Below are 18771 nucleotides of genomic sequence, written 5' to 3'. Positions count from 1 at the left end.
CCTGCGATCCGGGATGGCAAGGACATTTCATGACAAGACAACGGGAATGAGGAGACTCACGGAACGTTGACAGAATAATGAGGACACTGCACCGAGCACAATCGCGGTAATTCTGACATTTGATCAAAAGAGAAACCCAAATATCCAATCAGTGACCATGCCAAGTCCGGTGGGCGGGCTTGTAGTACGTTCTACGCTGGCCACCTCGGGGCTGTGTACCATGAGTGCGATCATGGGCATGTGTCATCTGACGCCGTTTCTTTGTTTAGCGTATTGTGACCGCGTGGTGGTGTTGAGAATCAGAGTCCTCCTGCAGCTGCGAGCTCCCTCTGGTGCAGCACCAATAATTTAGGCTTTGCGAATCAGGACTGCTGGCAAGGGTCACGGTGGTTGAGGACGGGCAGTGAATTAAGGCCCAGGGCAACCCCAGGTTGGTGGGAATAAGGTTCTGATGGGCGTGTGTAGCGCCAAGAATACTTGGTTACGCAGCCTTACGGGTGGCGAGTAATAGACATCCTTTTGACACAAACCACACTCACACAAGCTAGTCTTGTGCTGAACCTATTTCTTCTTGCTCTCTTTCATTCTCTCTCATACTACCTTCCGGTTCCACGATGATTTCCCTCCCTCTCGTAGCTGTCGCACTACTTCCATTCGCTCTCGCTGCTCCCCAGCCGGATGCAGGTGTTATTCATGTCCCAATCGTGCGACGTAGTCAAGCAGACAGAGTCGCGAATTTACCCAAAGCTATGGAAGCTTTGCGCGCAAAATATAATTATCGCCCAACAAATGCCACGAATTCCAAGCGAGCAAACTCTGCTGCAGTTCCCATCACCGATGAGGTTTGCTTCTTCCATTTATTTCCTGGAATTTTTAATCATGTTTTCATTAGCAAAACGATTCCAGTTACTCAGGAATCGTGAGCATCGGAACTCCGTAAGCTTCAAACCTAGCAGTATTCACGTATACTTATGTTCGCCCAAGACCGCAGAGCTTCGATCTTATCCTCGACACCGGTTCTTCCGACCTTTGGGTTGCAACATCCTCATGTACCTCTTGCGATACATTAACCTCCTGTACTACTTGCTCTGAGAATCAGTTTACCACCTCAAAATCCTCGACATTCCAGACATCAGGTACCGCCCTGCAGATCAATTATGGCTCAGGATCGGTACAAGGTGCTACCTCCCAAGATACTGTCACTTTCGGTGGCTTCACCATCGCTCAGCAAGAACTTTGTACGTCGATCTCGAATCTATTCAGATCCCCACTGATTTTTTTTTGGTCATAAGTGGCTGTTACTGCAACTACCTCTGGCTTGCTCGGCGGTGTACTCTCAGGTATCATGGGTCTTGGGTTTAACACCATTTCTGCCCTCAGTACTACTCCCTTTTGGCAAGCTCTCTACAATGCCGGCCAGCTCTCAGAACCTTTGTTCTCTTTCTACCTGGCACGTTATATCGACCAATCCGCTACGAGCACTGCCCCGGGCGGCACCCTCACTCTCGGTGGAACAAACTCCAGTTTATACCAGGGCTCTATCGAGTACTTGAGCCTAACCGGTACGCCATCGTATTGGCTGCTCGATGTTGCCTGTCAGTCCCTTCACTTTGTTATGTCGTCATCCTACTGATCGGTCACAATGTGCAGCGCTCTCTGTGCAAGGCAAATCGATCACTGTCGGCTCATCCAATTCTCTTGCTGCCATCGACACGGGCACTACCCTCATTGCTGCACCCACCACCATTACCGCAAATATTTGGTCCCAAGTTTCAGGCTCCATAGCGCTTACCGGAGCATACGCAGGCTTATACGCATTCCGTCAGTATCATTTATACGCTGCAGGATAAGCGGAAGACTGATCTATATCCAGCCTGCACCACTGATGTCACAGTCACTATGTCTTTCGGCGGTACTACCTGGTCGATCAACCCCCTCGACATGAACCTCGGCTCTCTCCCCAGTTCCGTCACAGGTACCACGACTCAGATGTGTGCCGGTGGTATCTTTGATATCGGCACCAGCGTTGGCAGTGGCGCCGGTGTCCCTACCTGGATTGTCGGTGACACGTTCCTCAAGAACGTGTACTCCGTCTTCCGCGCCAACCCCGCTGCCGTCGGTTTTGCACAGCTTGCTAGTGGCCTGAGCACTTCAACCGGAACCTCCACCCCGAACCCGGCGAAGGTGTCGAGTTCAACAGCTACCTCGACTAGCGGCTCGACCTCGGGCAACCCCCTTATCGGAACTGCATCTACTAACACGAACGTTGCTGTCTCCCTCACCCTTCTCGCATCTGTGGCGGCCTGCTTCACGCTCTTGCTCTGAGAGACTATATATACCACACTACACACAACTATTATTGTGATACCATACACGGAGTCTGTCTTGGTTCTCACACCGGATACTCACATGATGCACATACGTATACGTATACTGACTTACGGTCTGACGTTCGCTCGTTGTCTGGCCACTGAACTTGCGCGCGTATCTTAACACCTTTCCTTTCACGTCCATTCTTTCATTGAGGTTTTTATATATCTTTGGATTTAGGCATGGTTGTACTTATTATGGTTGACGTTTGTAGCAGGTAATTAACTTGCATGATGATGATGTGTTGCATTGCAAGTATTTGCAGTAACTAGTTGTTCGTCTGACTTACGATCAGGCGGATAGATGTTCAGGGGTATTTGAGTTTATCTCAAGCAGCTTCAGCTCCACTCATGGTTGTAGGTTACCAATTGGGCACAATGCAGTTGTGGCAGTCGCTGGTTGTTCCTTAAGGCCTTGCTATCAACGGATGAGCAGTTACAGTCGCTGTTTTTTCCTTAGGGCCTTACGATCAACGGATGTCGAGGTATCTTCTCTAGCAGCTCTGCCAGCGCTCCTGATCAGGTAGTAAGCGACTTGCCGCGTATCTATCGCAGTGCATTTGCATTTGCAGTCGCTTTGGATCCCTCACGCGCCGCCGCACGATCAACGGATGTTGAGGTGTTTAAACGTCTCTTGCACTCCATCGCTCATGGTAGGAAACTCTGCGCCAGTGCATTTGCAGTCGCGGGTTCTTCCTCACGATCAACGGATAGCTGTGGTATTTGAACGTCTCTTGCAGTCCATCGCTCATGATAGGAAACTTTGTGCCAGTGCGTTTGCGGTCTTGGTTCTTCCTCACGATCAACGGATGTTTGAAACGTTGGAACTTGGGGCATCTGATTCGTCTCTAGCAGTTCAGTGGTGGCTTGTAGTCCAGTCACGTTCAAGCTTCCTCGCGATCAACGGATAGTTGAGGTATTTGAACGTCTCTTGCAGTTCATCGCTCATGATAGGAAACTTTGCGCCAGTGCGTTTGCGGTCCGACCTTCCTCACGATCAATGGGTAGTTGGGGTATTTGAACGTCTCTTGTAGTCCATCGCTCATGGTAGGAACAATGCGTTTGGAGTAGCTGGATTTTCCTCACGATCAACGGATGTTTGAACCTTGAGGCATCTGATTCGTCCTCGAGTCTAGGACCTCAGCTGGAACTTGCAGTCCTGGTCCTTCCTCACGATCAACAGATAGTTGGAGTATTTGAACTTCTCTTGCAGTTCATCGCTCATGGTAGGAACAATGCGTTTGGAGTCGCTGGATTTTCCGCACTATCAACGGATGTTAATCTGTTTTGAGGCATCTGATTCGTCCTCGAGTCTAGTAGCTCAACGGGAACTTGCAGTCCTGGTTCTTCCTCACGATCAACGGATAGTTGGGGTATTTGAACTTCTCTTGCAGTTCACCGCTCATGGCATTGGTAGGTAAACTTGCGCCCATTAGCATCCATTTGCAGTCACTGGATCTTCCTCACGATCAACGGACGTCGAGGTATTTGATTCGTCTCCTGCACTTCCCTTGCGCACATCCATTTGGATTTGGATTTGGATTTGCAGTGCTCACGATCAACGGATATCGAGGTATTTGAGCATCTCTTGCAGTACGAACGTTCACCGCTCATACATATGTAGTAGGTAGCTTGCGCACACATTTTTCTCTTATTCCTCACGATCAACGGATGGTCGAGGTATTTGATTCGTCCCCAACAGCTCGATCAAGTTTAGAAGGCAGTTCATTCCTCTATAAATAAGTCCTGGAGGTTCGAATTCTACCCCGCTTCTACACGATGACAGCGGAATTGATCGATACGTATAGGTGTATTTATGTATTGCACTGACTTTTGATTGATATTAATTATAGCGCCGTCTCTTCAGTCGCGGTACTGGTGCTGCTTCCGCTGACCAGAGGCACCTACGCATACTCCCTGTCAGGTGGTGCATCTTATACTTTTATTGACAGTTGGTTCGAGTTGGCACCATCAACCACCAGTCCATCCATGTGATCATGCATATGAATTTGATCAAAGTTCTGGCGGCCTAAACCAGATTCCAGTAAAGCGGCGTCTACTTATCTCAGGGGGCACAAAGAAAGAAGCCAAGCCCATCATTCTTTGTCCGACACATCGAGTATGAAGCTTCTCTCGCGTAGCCTGGATTCAATTAATTGTCGTTATCTTCAAATTTTGTTGAAATTTTAAGCCAGTCGGCAATTGACGACTCCAATCTACCAGGAACAACTCGCGACGTATCATGGTGCACATATATGTATGCAGGGTTTTGAGAACTCGCAGCTGGGATGTACATAATTCCTGTGTATAGCTCGCTTAGATATAGATTCTCGTAATTCACTTGCGCACTCTGCGCAAGAAGGTGAAGTTTCTTGATGAAGTAATGACGATATTCGAAATTCCCGAGGCAATAGGAAGCAAACACCCCTGAGATTCAGAAGGGATCGGAGGACCCGACAAATGCATATGGGATGCCTATCAATGACAGTATGCCACGATCGATACATTATTGATAAACGTTCAGACATCCCGCGAAGAAATAAATATTGGCAATCGCCCCACCAATTTAATAGTTATGGCACGGCTGGCAAAACACAAAGAATTCGAAGGTCCCCTCATCGTATTTCCGAGCGAGATCAAAACAGCCTAACTAGCACACATGTATGGGATGGGAAAAACATGCGGCACCGAGCATTTTGAGGTGGAACGGATTATAATTGCCACTGTGAGAGTTGATGCCAGTGGTTATGTCAGGATAAAAGCTGAGCAGGGATTTTTACGAGGCAAAAGCCGGGGTTGGGCGCGATCGTGATCTTACAGATCTATCGCTGGTTGGGAGAGAACGGTTGTTTATTGCTGTGGTGCTCAGGGTATGGGTGTGTACTTGTGACGGTGAGGTAGTCGCCGATCAATGACATGTCACCGGAACCGAGCATAACGAGGATGGGAACTTGAACTACTACACAGTGAGAGGTAGTACTTAGTGTGCACGGCTCCGAACGATACAGGCACTGCCCGTCGTGCGAGCTTAATAGCTAGTGGCGATGGTTGTGATTGGGGCGCTGGGCCAGCTGACCATTGGCAGAAGGTACGCGAAGTGTGTCCAACCGTAGTGTGGGCAAAAAACTCAGAGGCGGGAATGCAGTACCTGGGCCAATAAACGCGGCCCTGGACGTGTATTAGCCAGGATACCGTGGTGGTTGTCTGAACACTAAGGAAATGGAGACATTGAGTTTGCACTGGAGTATGATAGCAATGACGTACGGGACATGGTCAGGTAGGTCCTCGGGCTGATAAGATCCCTGCACCTACACTTGAAGCTATCAGATCGCAAAGAAGACGGTCAGGGTGTGTATTGGGTATTTGAGACGAAAAAAAAACTTCGAGGCAGTGTATACCCTGATACTCACCACGAACGATGGAGGACAGAATTTTTTTTTTTTTCATTAAGGCAGGTCAGACGGAAATGAAGAAGCAGTCTGTATCAGTAAACCTTGAGCGCTCTAAGACTGACTTGGTGCAAACTATGGTTGTGGAATTGAACATCTGGCAGATGGTGCTCGCCTCATACGCAGTAGTAGTGTACCACGAGGTCCCGACCGTAAGTTATGCCGTCAGTAGATTGATGAAAGGGCTATGTAAAGCCATGCAATGAACAACGGAACCTTGAAATATGTTGACGTCACCGAGAGAGAAAGGGTCGGGATAGAAGTTACCCGCGATTATAACTCGCAAATCATACCAGCGTCGGATATGAAGGGGAAGATGTCCATGAAGATTGTAGACGTTGAACAAACGACATGCCGGAGTAGCGCAGCTTCTGCGATTCTGAGGCAGTTCATGCGGGGGTGAAGGTACACCATCAAACCTTAGCTTGAGCGCTCTTGTTCATATTGCCAAACTTGGTGCAAGCCGATTCAATAGCATCTTGCACTGGACTGTGGCGCACCTAATTCGACAAATCTAGTAGGTGTCCCCAACTGTTGATTATCTGCAAGCCAGTACGCATCAACATCGATGATTGATGAATCGATGGCCATGCTCGCAGAGTGAACAATTTATCATGATCGAGGAAGATCAAAAGCAGATGGAAGCTGTCCATCAACAAGCGTTTGATGTGAAGCACTGAAGATAAGGTATGTAGAAGTTGAACATACTGATGAGGCAGGTTTTGCGTAGTTTATAGTATAAGTCTGGGAGGTGCTGCTGTGCAGGCGAATCTCCGGCACACGTTGAACGATACTGTTGTAACATTGCATTGGCGCAGCCCGACTGATCATATGGCTGCTGGCTTAGCCTTGGCATTTAGCTTGAATTGTGAACGTTTCAAGGCGCTGCATCAATGGCAAATCGCGATATTCCGTGCCGTTGCGGGCCGCGGTCATGAAGAGACCGATGAACACGATATTAACGAGTGACGAAAGATCTAGTAGGTAAGGAGATACTGAGGTGTCGTAAGATGGATTGTCTGCACAGAGGTTTTAGCGCCACTCAGTCCGACATGAAGGGAGGTCGAAAGGTTCTCAGGATGAGTTGAAGAATCAATGTTGCAGGGCCGGTTGTCTGAAGCATCCCAAAATCGTAGTTCGTTACCCATCCCGCGGATATGACCAAAGTTTGAGCTACAACGTGGCGAACTGAAGAGGGTTGGTCCGTCGGATGACGAAAAACCAATCTGCCTTGTGACAGCAACTCAGATAATAGTATCGCGCGACGAGGAGAGGTTCCATGGACTCGTCGGCGGGCTGTGCCAAGTGTCAACACCGCATAGTGGGGATCTTTAGCAACGTACGTTATATATGCCGTTTTCTGATGGGATGTGTATGTTAAGGAGTTTTATAGTATTATCTTGACGCTTTGACCCACGAGGTCGTGAGGATTGAAGGCTGGCTGATAGGCCTCTTGGACGGACCGATGACGGACACGGGATAGGAAGACCGTTGTGAGATTGAACCAGCAGACGATCCTAGTTAACCATAACAGAAACAAACAGCCACCCTTCGACCTTTGTCGGGATTCTAAACCTCGGAAGTTTCCTAGATCCCGGCGGAACTAACCAGTCAAAGGATTGTCCGACATCACGCGGCTCTGCTATCTGATCAACAAGACAATATCACTTTCAAGAGCGGCAAGGTCACCGGCCGCTGGAACTATTTGAGCACACACGAATTCATGTTCCCAGTAATTTATTTCTGAAGTTCTGTTACCGCCTACACTTCATGCCTGGAGTACTCATACTCCGTCTCTTTCCTCACTTTTAGCGTCTCCTAGGTCACCTCCCGTCGGCTCCTCTTGGTCAGTCTCCACTTCTTCTTCTCGCCTGCACTCCGCAGTTCGTTGATACGGTTTCACCCACTAGATCCACTCTCATTCGTGTATATTTAGTATCCGTTCCCATAATGGCCAGTAATCAGTCCAACACGCCCCCGCCCACTCTACAGAGGGGGAAAGCATGCTTGCGTTGCAGGTATTTTCTCTACTACCTCATCATTCTTAAAAACTCGCTAATCATGCTCAAACGCGCCTTGTCCAGAAAACGGAAGATGGTAAGTCATCACGTTAGTTGAATCTCCAGTCGCTCATAATCCCATCAGAGATGTGACGGGAGCAAGCCAGCCTGTCAACAATGTGTTCGTGCAAAGCAACATGACGCCTGTCAGTACGATGACGGAAAGGGAAAGACAAGAACTCAACTTCTTCGTGAACACATCGAGCGTTTAGAACAGCGTATACGAGAACTCGAGGATCCGGAATACACCTCCCCATCCGTAACTCTACATGATCCGCACCGTCATGGTCGCTCTGAAAGCTCTTCGTCTTCCCTTACTAGCTCGCCAGCAAGCACAGGCTTTTCACTTTCCGTCTCTTCCTTTCCTCCTTCCGGTGTGTTGATCCGTCCGGACCATTCTCGACATTATAACTTACACATTTTATTCCAGTAAATAATTCACCTCAAAGCTCCTGGATACAGGGCATCCCCTCACCTTCGCCCACGCCATTTACGGATATCTACCATGAGGAGCCACAGCCCACAATAGAGCTCGCGCAGACCCTCGTAGACATATTTTCTACTCATTGTCGTCAGTCCCTCCTGGGTCTGCATATGGGTCGACTACGAGAATCGTTCACTCGACCTGTCATGGAGCAGCATCACCCTGTCCTCACTAATGCCATATTTTTATGGGCATGCTACATCTCCAGGCCAGGTCCTCTTAGCACGCATGAGTCTCATTACTTGAGTCGAACCCTCGACTCCCTTAGCGATGCCCTCCAGTACCCAAACAGGTTGCTCGATGTCATCCAGGCATCATGTCTACTATCCGTTTACTTCCTCTCGAATGGAAGGGCACTGGAAGGCAGTTACCATGCCAACGCTGCTGCATCACTGGCTATTCAATGCGGCCTTCACGGGGCGATGACCAATCGATCATCATTTGAGACCACAGCCTCCATTTCACCCTTCAAACTTGACCCCCCAAAAGACGCTATCGAACAGGGCGAGCGGATATTGACATTTTGGCAGGTATTTGTCCTGGATCGGTGCTGGTCGGTGGTACTTCACAAACCAGTGACCATTCCACATGGTTCAGATGGATACGCGTCCATCATCATGCCGTGGCCGCAAGATATGGAAGAATATGCAGCAGTATGTCACAGTATCACGTGGGTAGAACGTAGACTGACTAACTCTTCCCAGGGTCAGATCGATGATTTGCACAGCTTCCATACTGTTCGGAGCTTCTTTGAACGTCAGGTCACAAACGTCCGCGGAGGGTTCTCCCCACTAGCCCTCCGTGTCAAAGCATCCGCTCTATTCGAACGTGCGCATCACCTCGCTTCAACCTGGGACCAGCGTAAGCCTATTTCCTTTATATATGCACAGCCTTCTTATCAACAAGCAGATTTAGCGATGTCGAGCGCGTTTACCGATGACTTTCAAACGTTAGAACACACGATCGCGCGCTTTATACCGACCCTTATTCCAGTGCATCAACTTGATGCCACGTCGCCTGACGAGAAACATGCCTACATTGCAACCCACACCCTGGCTCACGCCGCGATGATACATATGTATTACCCATTCGGCGCTGAAGATCCTGTCTCGTATGACAAATGCCTACGAGCTGCGCGATGTTGTGTATCTATCATCAAGCATATCGCTGACTCAGATTACGAGTTCCTCGATCCCATTATCGGCGTGAGTATCTTTGAATGCGCCACACAGATTCATTAACTGATCTTCTTCCTCTCGACTCAGCCTTGTTGGACGTGCGCTGTGGACACGTTGATTCGAGAACTCAATGTCATTGAGTCTTCGTGGCCACTCGTCAGCAGCTCGGATATCCGTAATGAAATTGGGACCCTGCTTTACGCCATGAACAACCTCAGCGCGCGCTTCCCCCTGCTGGGATATTCAGTGGCCAAGGTACAAAAGCGACTATCTGGACTATAGCCCATTTAGGGACGGCGAATATGCTTGACGACAGCGATATGCGTTGCACACACTTTGGAAACCCAGAAAAAAAACTTAATTTCCGACCCGCGGACTCTTGGCCCCTATGACTCGGACACGCTAGTATATTGACATTGACGCTTTCCCCGCCTGGACTTTGACTTGTTTCAATTTTGCCTGGACTTCTGGTCTCTTACGGACAGCACTTTGTTGCACTCTTTATGTGATGCTCACGCTCGCTACGACCCCTCACGCACTTTTTCGGACTGATAGTACTCGTCGGACTGTTGTGATATAGCCTGGACTTTTGTTTAATATTCTCCACGGACAGCAACGCGGACACTAGACCTTACGGACTCGAAACTCACATTTACCCCACGAAGCTGGACATTCCTCATTCGTATTTCCCGTCACGAACGAATCGTAATTGTTACTCTAGTTGATATATTTTTATGTCGTGCCATATCTCTTTTTTTTTTTTTTGCTTTGTTTTGTGTTTTGATAGACCCTTGTCGAATAGTCGTCTCTGTTTTGAAAGTCTTTCTAGTATCGAGTTGTCGCACCGTTGTCTGGCTCTTGTTTGTTGTACCGTACCGTTGTATATCGAAGAAGAAAAATGGTGGACCCCGTCTTTGTTGGCTTGGTGTGCTTGGCGGTTTATGCGGTTGACCAGGAAATTGCTCTAGTTTAGTTGGTGGAAATTTCACTGATTTAACCGAGAGTTTTGAGTGCTCATGTGGACGCATGGCCGGGCGTCGGCTTTCGGGAGAAAGTGTGTGTTGCACGTCGTTATTGCCATTGGTGCCACGCTAGTTGTGCTATGGCGGTCCACGCATTTTAATCAGATGCGTCGAGAGTTTGGATCTTCATGTGGACATGATCAAACGTCAAGCATGATGCATCGATGATGGGCGTCGGCTGCGCGACTGCTCCACATGTGCAAGCTCACGAGAGTCCGCATCACGACGAGTGACGACGACTGCACATTAGATTTATTTGGTTCGAGACTCGAACTGAACACTTCTGAAATGGAAATACAGCAGTTACAGTTAATACAAATTATGCTTGAAGACTACCAGGCACATGAACATATCCAAATGATGGGCTAGAGTTACCAAAGTCGATACGTGGATCAACATGTTGTTGACTGTTGAAGACTATTGATCGTGAAAATTTGGTTGGTTTGCTATTTGTAGGAGATGAAGGGGCATATGAAGGGGCGAGCGGCGAAAGGAGGCTGAGATACGTATTGGATTTGTCGATTTGATCTGATTTGAGTTTGGGCGCGAGGAGATCACGATGTTTGAAGGGGTTGGCGAAATGATGATCAAACAGGGGAGGATGGTAATGTTTGGCAAAAAATGAAGGCTGCGCAGTTGGCCACTTGTCGGTCAATCCGGACAAGTTGGCGATGGAGACGCGGGGCCATTATGGGGCGACCGTCATAACAAGAGTCGTGGGCTACAACCACTCTGCTCGTGCTCACATGCAGGGTGGTTGCTAGAGTTGCACCCTTGGACACTGCAGGCGTGGATGCGATGGCACGATGAAGAGGAAAATGTACAAGCGCCGGTGTTCCAACGTCGACAGAGCTCCTTCTTGTCGGAAACTTTGCCTTTAGATGCAGCCTTTGTGCTTTCAATGTAGTTCCGACCAAATGGGGAGAAGTAAGAGGTGTGGGTACCCATGAATTCTTTGACATTGGAGAGTTCCAAGTTACGGCATGAGCCCACCCGCTTTCGAATTGCCTTGTCGAAGTTGATGATTTGGGAGTGAGATTCGGTGATGTATGAGGAGAACATGGTGTTTATGTACATTCCGTAGGTATCAAGTTCGGATTTTCGATGGGGGAACGCGAAGCGATACGCTTCCGCAAGACGGCGCCATGCGGCAAGCCAATCCGACGCATTAGTGACAGTCGCGGGTTCTGGCCCTGCATAAACGTCGCAGAGGACGACATCAAGGTTGACGGGCTGACCAGTAATGATGTTGTCCCACTCAGAGTATGGGAATTCAGGGCAGCCGAGGTGATTGATGAACCGCTGCTTGACCTCCTGGACGTGAGGGGCCCAAGATGCGAGAATATTGCAGGTGCGTCGTACATTGAGTGAGATGTGGCGATGGGAATTATTATCGGGGTGGTCAAGGTTGGAAAGATCTGGTTCTACCCGTCGTTTCTTTGCTGGCGGTTCAACGGTGCCTTCTTCGAGTTCGTGAGTATTACGCTGTTTAACGACCGGGCCTGGGCCTGGGCTCAGGCGTGCTGCGAGCCTACCAGTGCACGGACCAACCGCTTTACCATGCATGGTTGGGCCTTTATCAGGTTCTATTCCTTTGAATCCAGCCGCAGCCGCAGTGAGGGCGGATGCCGATGAGGTGGTGTTTGAGTCGTTTCTTTTATGAGCCATAGTTATGGTCAAAGACGATGGACGAGTTGAAGATCGTGTATTGGGATAGGAGGTTCAATTTTGCTCCTGAGTCCCGTGTTACCTTTAGCCGATTCGTGAATCATCGGACTGCCGACCATTGATTCCAGCCTGCAGATCATGATCTGAGGGCTGCAGTAACAAGTACGACAATATGCCATAGGCTCAGGTACTTTAAAGCAAGGGCTGATTGTTCCCAGGATCATCTCCATAATTACTCGGTTTGAGCAGTCGTGCCATACTGCCAAGAGTGTTTGGCATTACTCGGTTGAGCAGTCATGCCATATACTCATACAGGGAGGACCGCGTCTTGCGCAGCACGTTCACTTTGACCACTACCACGTGTCCAGAGTCAGACTTCAAGCCGCTTGAAGACGGTCACCTACCAAGTCTCTGTTAAGCTGAGATTCAAGTCTCATGTCATCTCACGAGAACCATTCACCGGAAGACCTTCTGTACCTGTCTTTCCACAGTGATGGTCATGGACCAATCTATGGTGGCTCCCATTTCGTTGGCTCCCCTGGCCAAATCACTCTAGGAGAACCTAGTGCTCCGCACATTCGTCCCATACCTTCTTTCGGTTCTCTTCCATCGTCCGCTTTACGCCCGAGCTATGAACGGGATCAAAGAAGGGTTTCCCACATTGTCGCTCATACGCCTCCTCTGGAATTTAATACGGCTAGTGCTCAAAACCTAAGGGAGTCCCTTGGCCGTTTGTCCCGTGTCAGGCCCTCACAACCAGGGCCACAATGGTCGCTTTTCGAACAACTCATGGAGAATGAGGGCCAGCTTAGGAGCCCCATGACACGCAATAGACGCAATACTTTGACCCTCTCTCACCGCTCCGAGCTCTCTTCAACGGGACCTCTGACTTCAGAAGATGCCTCCACTAACGGCGATCCATTCGATAATGTCGTGCAATCTCATCCGCAAGAGCACAACAGTCGAGAGGCGTCGGCCGAGTCCGAGCGAACCAATGAACATTTCACTGAATCCGAAGACGAGTCCCAAGACGGCTCTTTAGCGACCTCTGCCCCTCCATCGCCATCGCGTCATTGGTTTCTTCCTTTCGAAGTACCCACAATACCAGTTTTGTGGAGAAACGTTCTTAAATGCGGCGTGGCGTATACTCTCGCCTCTCTCTTTACGTTTTCACCATACCTCTCTGGATTCTTCAGTGATATCGCCACACATGGATCGGGGAACGGCCTCCCAACACCCACTGGTCACATGATAGCCTCGATGTATGCGTCTTTCTTCACTCCTGTTCTGGACGTGATGCTGATCATTCGCAGCGCTGTATACTACAACCCAGCGAAAACCATGGGTGGAATGATAGAGGCTGACTCGTACTGCTCGATTGCGTTTCTTTATGCAGCCTTCGTTTGTTTGGGAAGCATGTCCATGTTCTGGTCCCTCGAGGTGCAGGGGTGGCTAGGGCTTGGTGACGCTCTCGTCATTTTGTGGATCGGACTCAGCATGTGGGGCCTCACTTGGATGAAGGTTTGGATGGCTAAACCCACATTTAATTCGGGTGCGTCAATCAAAGGCTTCAATTTGTGCTATGCTAATTGTTCACCAGCGTGTACCATGGTCGCAATCATACTATTTGTTGTGTAGGTTATCATACGTCACGTTTTGAGAGCGCGTAACTCAAAGTTTTCTAGAATCGTCAAAGAAGGAGGCTGGGAAACCCTCCTGCAAGTCTTCTCGGTCGTGTTTGTCGGCACTTTGATATCAAACATCGTGTGTTTCGCGCTATGGCCCCAAAGCGCTACAGAAAACCTCCAGTTAAACATGACGAAGACCTTGGATTCATTTGCCACCCTGCTTGGCATGCTCACAAACACCTTCCTCCTTGAGGAGCCCATTCGCCAGCCCAGCCAGGATAAAATTCACAAAGCGGTTGAGAATCATCAGGCAAGTTTTACGAGTCTCAAAAAGAACTTGGGAGAAGCCAAGTCGGAATGGTTCAGCGGTCTGCGTGGACAGGGAGGGAAAGCATACGAGGACGCGGTTGATAGCCTCACACGTCTTGCCCAACATCTGAATGGCCTGAGGAGCGGTACTCGACTGCAGTACGAACTCGCGAAGGCTTATGGCGAGGGACGCTTGACGTTGAAGCGACACAGTCAAACTGGCGCAAAGGAGCGTGATCCAAGCGGTTATCGTTCTCCAGAGGGGAAGAGGGGAATGTCTGATAGTGGTTTGGACACGAGAGACGATATGGATGAGGTCTTACTACAAGCTGCGGCGGATATGTTTGGGGACTTAGTCGACGATCTGGGTCCTCCGCTAAAAGCACTATCAGTGAGTCGTTTCACGTGTACTGACGGAAGTTACTTACAAGTAGCTGCAAGAGAACCTGTACTACAAGCTTCAGACGTTTACGCGAGGCATTTGCGCAGAGCAACCGCGTCCAAAGGGAAACTCCGTTTCAACCTCATGATTTTCACGTTTTAATTGACGAGATCGAACGTGCACTCTTTGCCTTCGAGAGTACCTCGAACCATGCTGTTATGCGTTTGTACAAAAGGAGCGGTTTTGCTGTCCCGTCTTCAGGGAGTTCATTCGATTCTTCGGTCCACGAGGAGAATACGATTCTTACGAACAGCGAACATGAGCACATGTTTCTTCTCTATTTGTAAGTTTTTTTCTTTCATTTAATCAACAGGATTTATACTCAAGTCGCCATATTTCAGTTTCATTTTCACATTGCAAGAGTTTGCTGGAGAGCTCATTTCTCTCACGGACGCCATGCGCAGGATATACGCAGTCCAACAAGTCAGGGCAGGTGCTTTGAGCTGGTTCAACCAATATATAGTTCACGGCCCGTCAAAACTTTTATCTGCGATGCGATTGCGTCGACGTAACTTGCCTCGTGACAGATCCAGGCGACCTGGATTGCGCCGACTCTGTCAGTAATCACTTTCAAGACTGCCCACAATCTACTGACATTCTCTCATCAAGCATCATATTTTACTTCCCCCCATCGCGCGAAAGTATTTTTCCCCAAAGTCCAACCTCACGCTCCGAACACGATACAAACGCCCCACCCCGCGAATCTCCCCTTTTTTGGTCGCATGAAGCGCGCACTTTGGGATTTGGGTGCAATTTTGAAAGAGCGCAAATTGAAGTATGCGTTTAAAGTGGGGATGTCTACTGCTATTTTGGCTGCGCCTGCGTTCTTTGAGAGTACGAGACCAATCTTCACGGATTATAAGGGTGAATGGGCGTTAGTTTCTGTGCGTGCGGGCGTCTTTTACATTTATGGGTCACTGATTTATGTTTATTTTTCAGTTCTTTGCGGTCATGTCGCCTACGATTGGAGGAGTATGATGATTCGTTTTCGGTCTTGCATCCTACCTTGCTGATTTATTTCTTAGACTAATTTCCTCAGCATCCATCGTGTACTCGGTACTCTGTACGTTGTTCTGTTCGGTATTTTCCTCCTTTTGTTCTGACCTTGTGAAGTTTTGGAGCTGCCGTAGCAGCTGTAATTTACAGTCTTTTCCCCGAAAATGCAATCGTGCTGTCGATATTTGGCTTCTTTTTCTCGTTGCCTTGTTTTTACTACATTCTCGCGGCTCCGGAATATGCGACGACAGGGAGATTTGCTCTTTTGACGTATAATTTGACGTGTCTTTATGCGTACGTTCCCAATTTTCCGCTGCCTGCGCACCCTTTTGAACCATCCTCTTTCCCTCATTTTCAGGTACAACCTTCGACAAGCCGATGCATCTGTGCTCGATATTGCGTTTCATCGCTCGACTGCGGTCATTGCTGGTGTTATCTGGGCTGCGATCGTGTCTCGTTTCTGGTGGCCTTCAGAAGCGCGAAGGGAGCTAAGTAAAGAGCTGGGAAAGTAAGTAAGTCTTTGCTGAGCATGACACATATTGACTTGTTTCACCCAGCTTTTGTCTGAATATCGGATGGCTATACACCCATTTGGTAGCAGCCAACTCAGGCATGGTCCGCGTCGAAGATGATGACATGGACGAAGACGAGCCCGAGATGCAGCCTTCAGACGAGGCGGTGTCGCTCTTGCCCAAGTCCGCCAAAGCCAAGCTTAGTAAATCTATTCAGGAATTCATGGCTATGTTGGTTTGGGTTTTCTATGTATCAGACCATCGCTTATTCTCTATCCTCTCTGCAGGGAATTGCACCTCCAGAGAAAGCTCATTGAATTACAAGGTCTTCTGGCTGAGACACAGCATGAGCCTCGGTTGAAGGGACCCTTCCCTATACTCCTCTACCGGTCGATTTTGACGAGTCTCCAGACCATCCTGGATAGGTTGCACAGCATGCGTTGCGTCACTACTCGAGAGGAGTGGATCACGGTAAGCTACGTTCCTGAATGATGTCACACATTTTGACGTATGATTGTCAAGTCCGTAAGGATGGACTTCATTCTACCCGTGAACAAAGAGCGAAGAGAGATGGTTGGCAACATCATTCTGTATTTCTCCACGCTTGCATCCGCTTTTCGTTTGAAAGCCCCATTGCCGCCGTACCTCCCACCAGCTGAGGCATCGAGGGAGCGCCTGGTACGTCTCCCAAATATACCCCTCAAAATCGCCTATAGATTGATGTCATATCCTTTTCCAGGTCAACGCAATTCGGAAATTGGATATAGTGAGAAACAGAGATGTGAAAGCGTCGCGACAGCTGCTTTTCTTTGCGTACGCTCTTACTATGAAGGGCGTCACTCAGGAGCTGGAGTATCTTGGGCGTACGCTGCAGACTGTTTTTGGTGTGATTGGACATAGTCCGGAAGAGTTTGAGGCGATGTTTATGGAGCCGAGTGGGAGTGTGGATCAAGTTGCGGATGTTGTTTGACGCTTAGTGTTCTGGCACCGTACTCTTTATTGCATGGACATTTCAAATGATGATGATGATTCGCGTGAGTGTCTCCCACGACAGCAAACTACAAGAGACAGCAGGCAGACAGATGGAAAACTGTACCTTGACTTGCAGGCGCTCTAAAGCATTAGACTGCTTTCCATGCTATGGGTATAATATTATGCACATGCATCTTTAATTCAGAACACGGTATTTCCTGAGCTCAGGCTTGTGAAACCGTTATGCACATCTGGTTCTTGAACATTCCCAAGCTTGATGGATTTCCACTTGTTCAAAGGGAGCGCCACGAAGTTCGATACAGTCATGCACGTTCGTTAGGCAAACCGCCTAGAAGCATATCCCAGAACTTTAACAAGCTGCCAAGAACCTTCGAATTACTTGGGTGTGTTATGCATGTGCAGGCGGAACTCAAACATGGCCATACCATTAGCTCCAGCGCACATGAGTATTCGTCATGTCGTGACTTGCGCATCCTCTCGGCGATCAGTGACACTGCCTCCTCTATCATGTGTATGACAAGCAGGCGCAAAAGCCTCAAGGGTTGTACTTCAAGAAGTATCGCCTCGCAAGCCACGGTCGGGCGAGCTACCTCCACATCTGTCTTCTGTGATCAGCGCTTTGATACCATTAGTAGAAATCCTACCAGTGATTGAGTAAACGGAGGACATGGCACATCCTGAAAGGGTCCTATTCCCTTCGCAGTAATCGATGTTTCGAACGAACAATAGATATTAGACAACTCAGGAGGTGATCGTTCAGTCACAACGCCCTTCTCTTCCAATTCTCGGTGATGACATGCCGCCATACCATACTGGAGGTCGCCGAATCGATATGAATGGGCGTGTTGCGCCAGGCCGCGAGCATATAAAAATCAGCGAGAAAAGGTCGTGCCCCCCCATAGCCTGCCACCCACCATCCAAGCTAGCTGGAATACTGTCACGACGCCATGTCGAACAAAGCTCCATCCCAGGACGTTTCTCCAGCCACTGAAGTACCTGAGATATCATCATCAGCGGACGATGACTCCATCCACCCACCCCAGCTGTCGGTCGAAATCACTGGTGCGCTGAGTCGACTGCGGTTCGAGCCGCTATTGACGAGCATGATCATAGACATCAAAGCAAGCGGGCTGCCAGAAAAAATCGGGTTATTCAGTGGACAATTTTACATCCGCATAAAGGGAGACAAATTCACGAAGCAATCGAAGATTACCAAGTACGTCAAAGACGGCGAGTATGTCGCTGTTTGGAAGGATAGTATAACCTTGTATGCCCTGCAAATGTCTTGTAGGCTGAGGCTGATAGGGAGTTAGTGATGCCATGGAGTCCTCCACGATTGAAATCGAGGTCTTCGCTCGCCGCTGCTTCTTCAGCTACAAGATCATCAAAAAGACAGAGAACAATCAAAGTCTTGGTGACCTCCTTGAGAACGCCAATGCAGGTCAGTCAGAGCGTATCGTCATTCAAACGAGAAGTATTGGGCTAACAGATCCTGACAGCGGTCGGACTTGAGTTGCTTGGGAACGGCGAACCTGCGGGTAGAGTTACGTTCCGCATTTCCAAGAGCAAGGTCGCCACGTCCAAAAAGAACGCGTAGGAGATATATCGCCACGGATACAGTTTCGCGGGGGGGGGACAGGGTTGGTCACGGTCGAATTTTT

General features: G+C 48.9%; 4 protein-coding genes across 4 annotated transcripts; 3 read left to right on the top strand and 1 right to left on the bottom strand.

Annotated features, from left to right (window-relative positions):
* The first annotated feature begins 519 nt into the window (after positions 1 to 519).
* Positions 520 to 2683, top strand: DEU56DRAFT_981037 (acid protease). Its single transcript, XM_041359814.1, has 6 exons — positions 520 to 842; positions 893 to 936; positions 985 to 1238; positions 1293 to 1595; positions 1651 to 1821; positions 1874 to 2683. Exons 1-6 carry the CDS (start codon positions 615 to 617, stop codon positions 2323 to 2325), a joined length of 1452 nt encoding a protein of 483 aa, XP_041208013.1. The 5' UTR covers positions 520 to 614; the 3' UTR covers positions 2326 to 2683.
* Positions 2684 to 7382: 4699 nt separating this feature from the next.
* Positions 7383 to 10322, top strand: DEU56DRAFT_806813 (uncharacterized protein). Its single transcript, XM_041353360.1, has 9 exons — positions 7383 to 7566; positions 7631 to 7664; positions 7729 to 7836; positions 7903 to 7915; positions 7964 to 8252; positions 8309 to 9015; positions 9067 to 9223; positions 9272 to 9567; positions 9628 to 10322. The coding sequence occupies exons 3-9, from the start codon at positions 7769 to 7771 to the stop codon at positions 9820 to 9822; spliced, it is 1725 nt and encodes a 574-aa protein (XP_041208012.1). The 5' UTR covers positions 7383 to 7566; positions 7631 to 7664; positions 7729 to 7768; the 3' UTR covers positions 9823 to 10322.
* A 513-nt stretch (positions 10323 to 10835) lies between these two features.
* On the bottom strand, positions 10836 to 12378 carry DEU56DRAFT_806802 (uncharacterized protein). Its single transcript, XM_041353359.1, has one exon. It carries the CDS (start codon positions 12228 to 12230, stop codon positions 11265 to 11267), a length of 966 nt encoding a protein of 321 aa, XP_041208011.1. The 5' UTR covers positions 12231 to 12378; the 3' UTR covers positions 10836 to 11264.
* A 641-nt stretch (positions 12379 to 13019) lies between these two features.
* Positions 13020 to 17087, top strand: DEU56DRAFT_737644 (Fusaric acid resistance protein-like-domain-containing protein; the record flags this gene model as incomplete). Its single annotated transcript, XM_041348599.1, has 15 exons — positions 13020 to 13492; positions 13544 to 13782; positions 13831 to 13864; positions 13916 to 14558; positions 14609 to 14892; positions 14951 to 15117; positions 15252 to 15493; positions 15549 to 15581; positions 15635 to 15672; positions 15723 to 15899; positions 15964 to 16113; positions 16163 to 16348; positions 16405 to 16588; positions 16640 to 16795; positions 16857 to 17087. The coding sequence occupies 15 exons, from the start codon at positions 13020 to 13022 to the stop codon at positions 17085 to 17087; spliced, it is 3237 nt and encodes a 1078-aa protein (XP_041208010.1).
* Positions 17088 to 18771: the final 1684 nt, after the last annotated feature.

Source organism: Suillus clintonianus, assembly GCF_016758775.1.
Source record: "Suillus clintonianus strain FC179 chromosome Unknown DEU56scaffold_40, whole genome shotgun sequence".
In the NCBI taxonomy this organism is placed as follows: domain Eukaryota; kingdom Fungi; phylum Basidiomycota; class Agaricomycetes; order Boletales; family Suillaceae; genus Suillus; species Suillus clintonianus.
The sequence above is the reverse complement of the archived record's forward strand: the minus strand, read 5'-3'. Positions and strand labels throughout refer to the sequence as shown.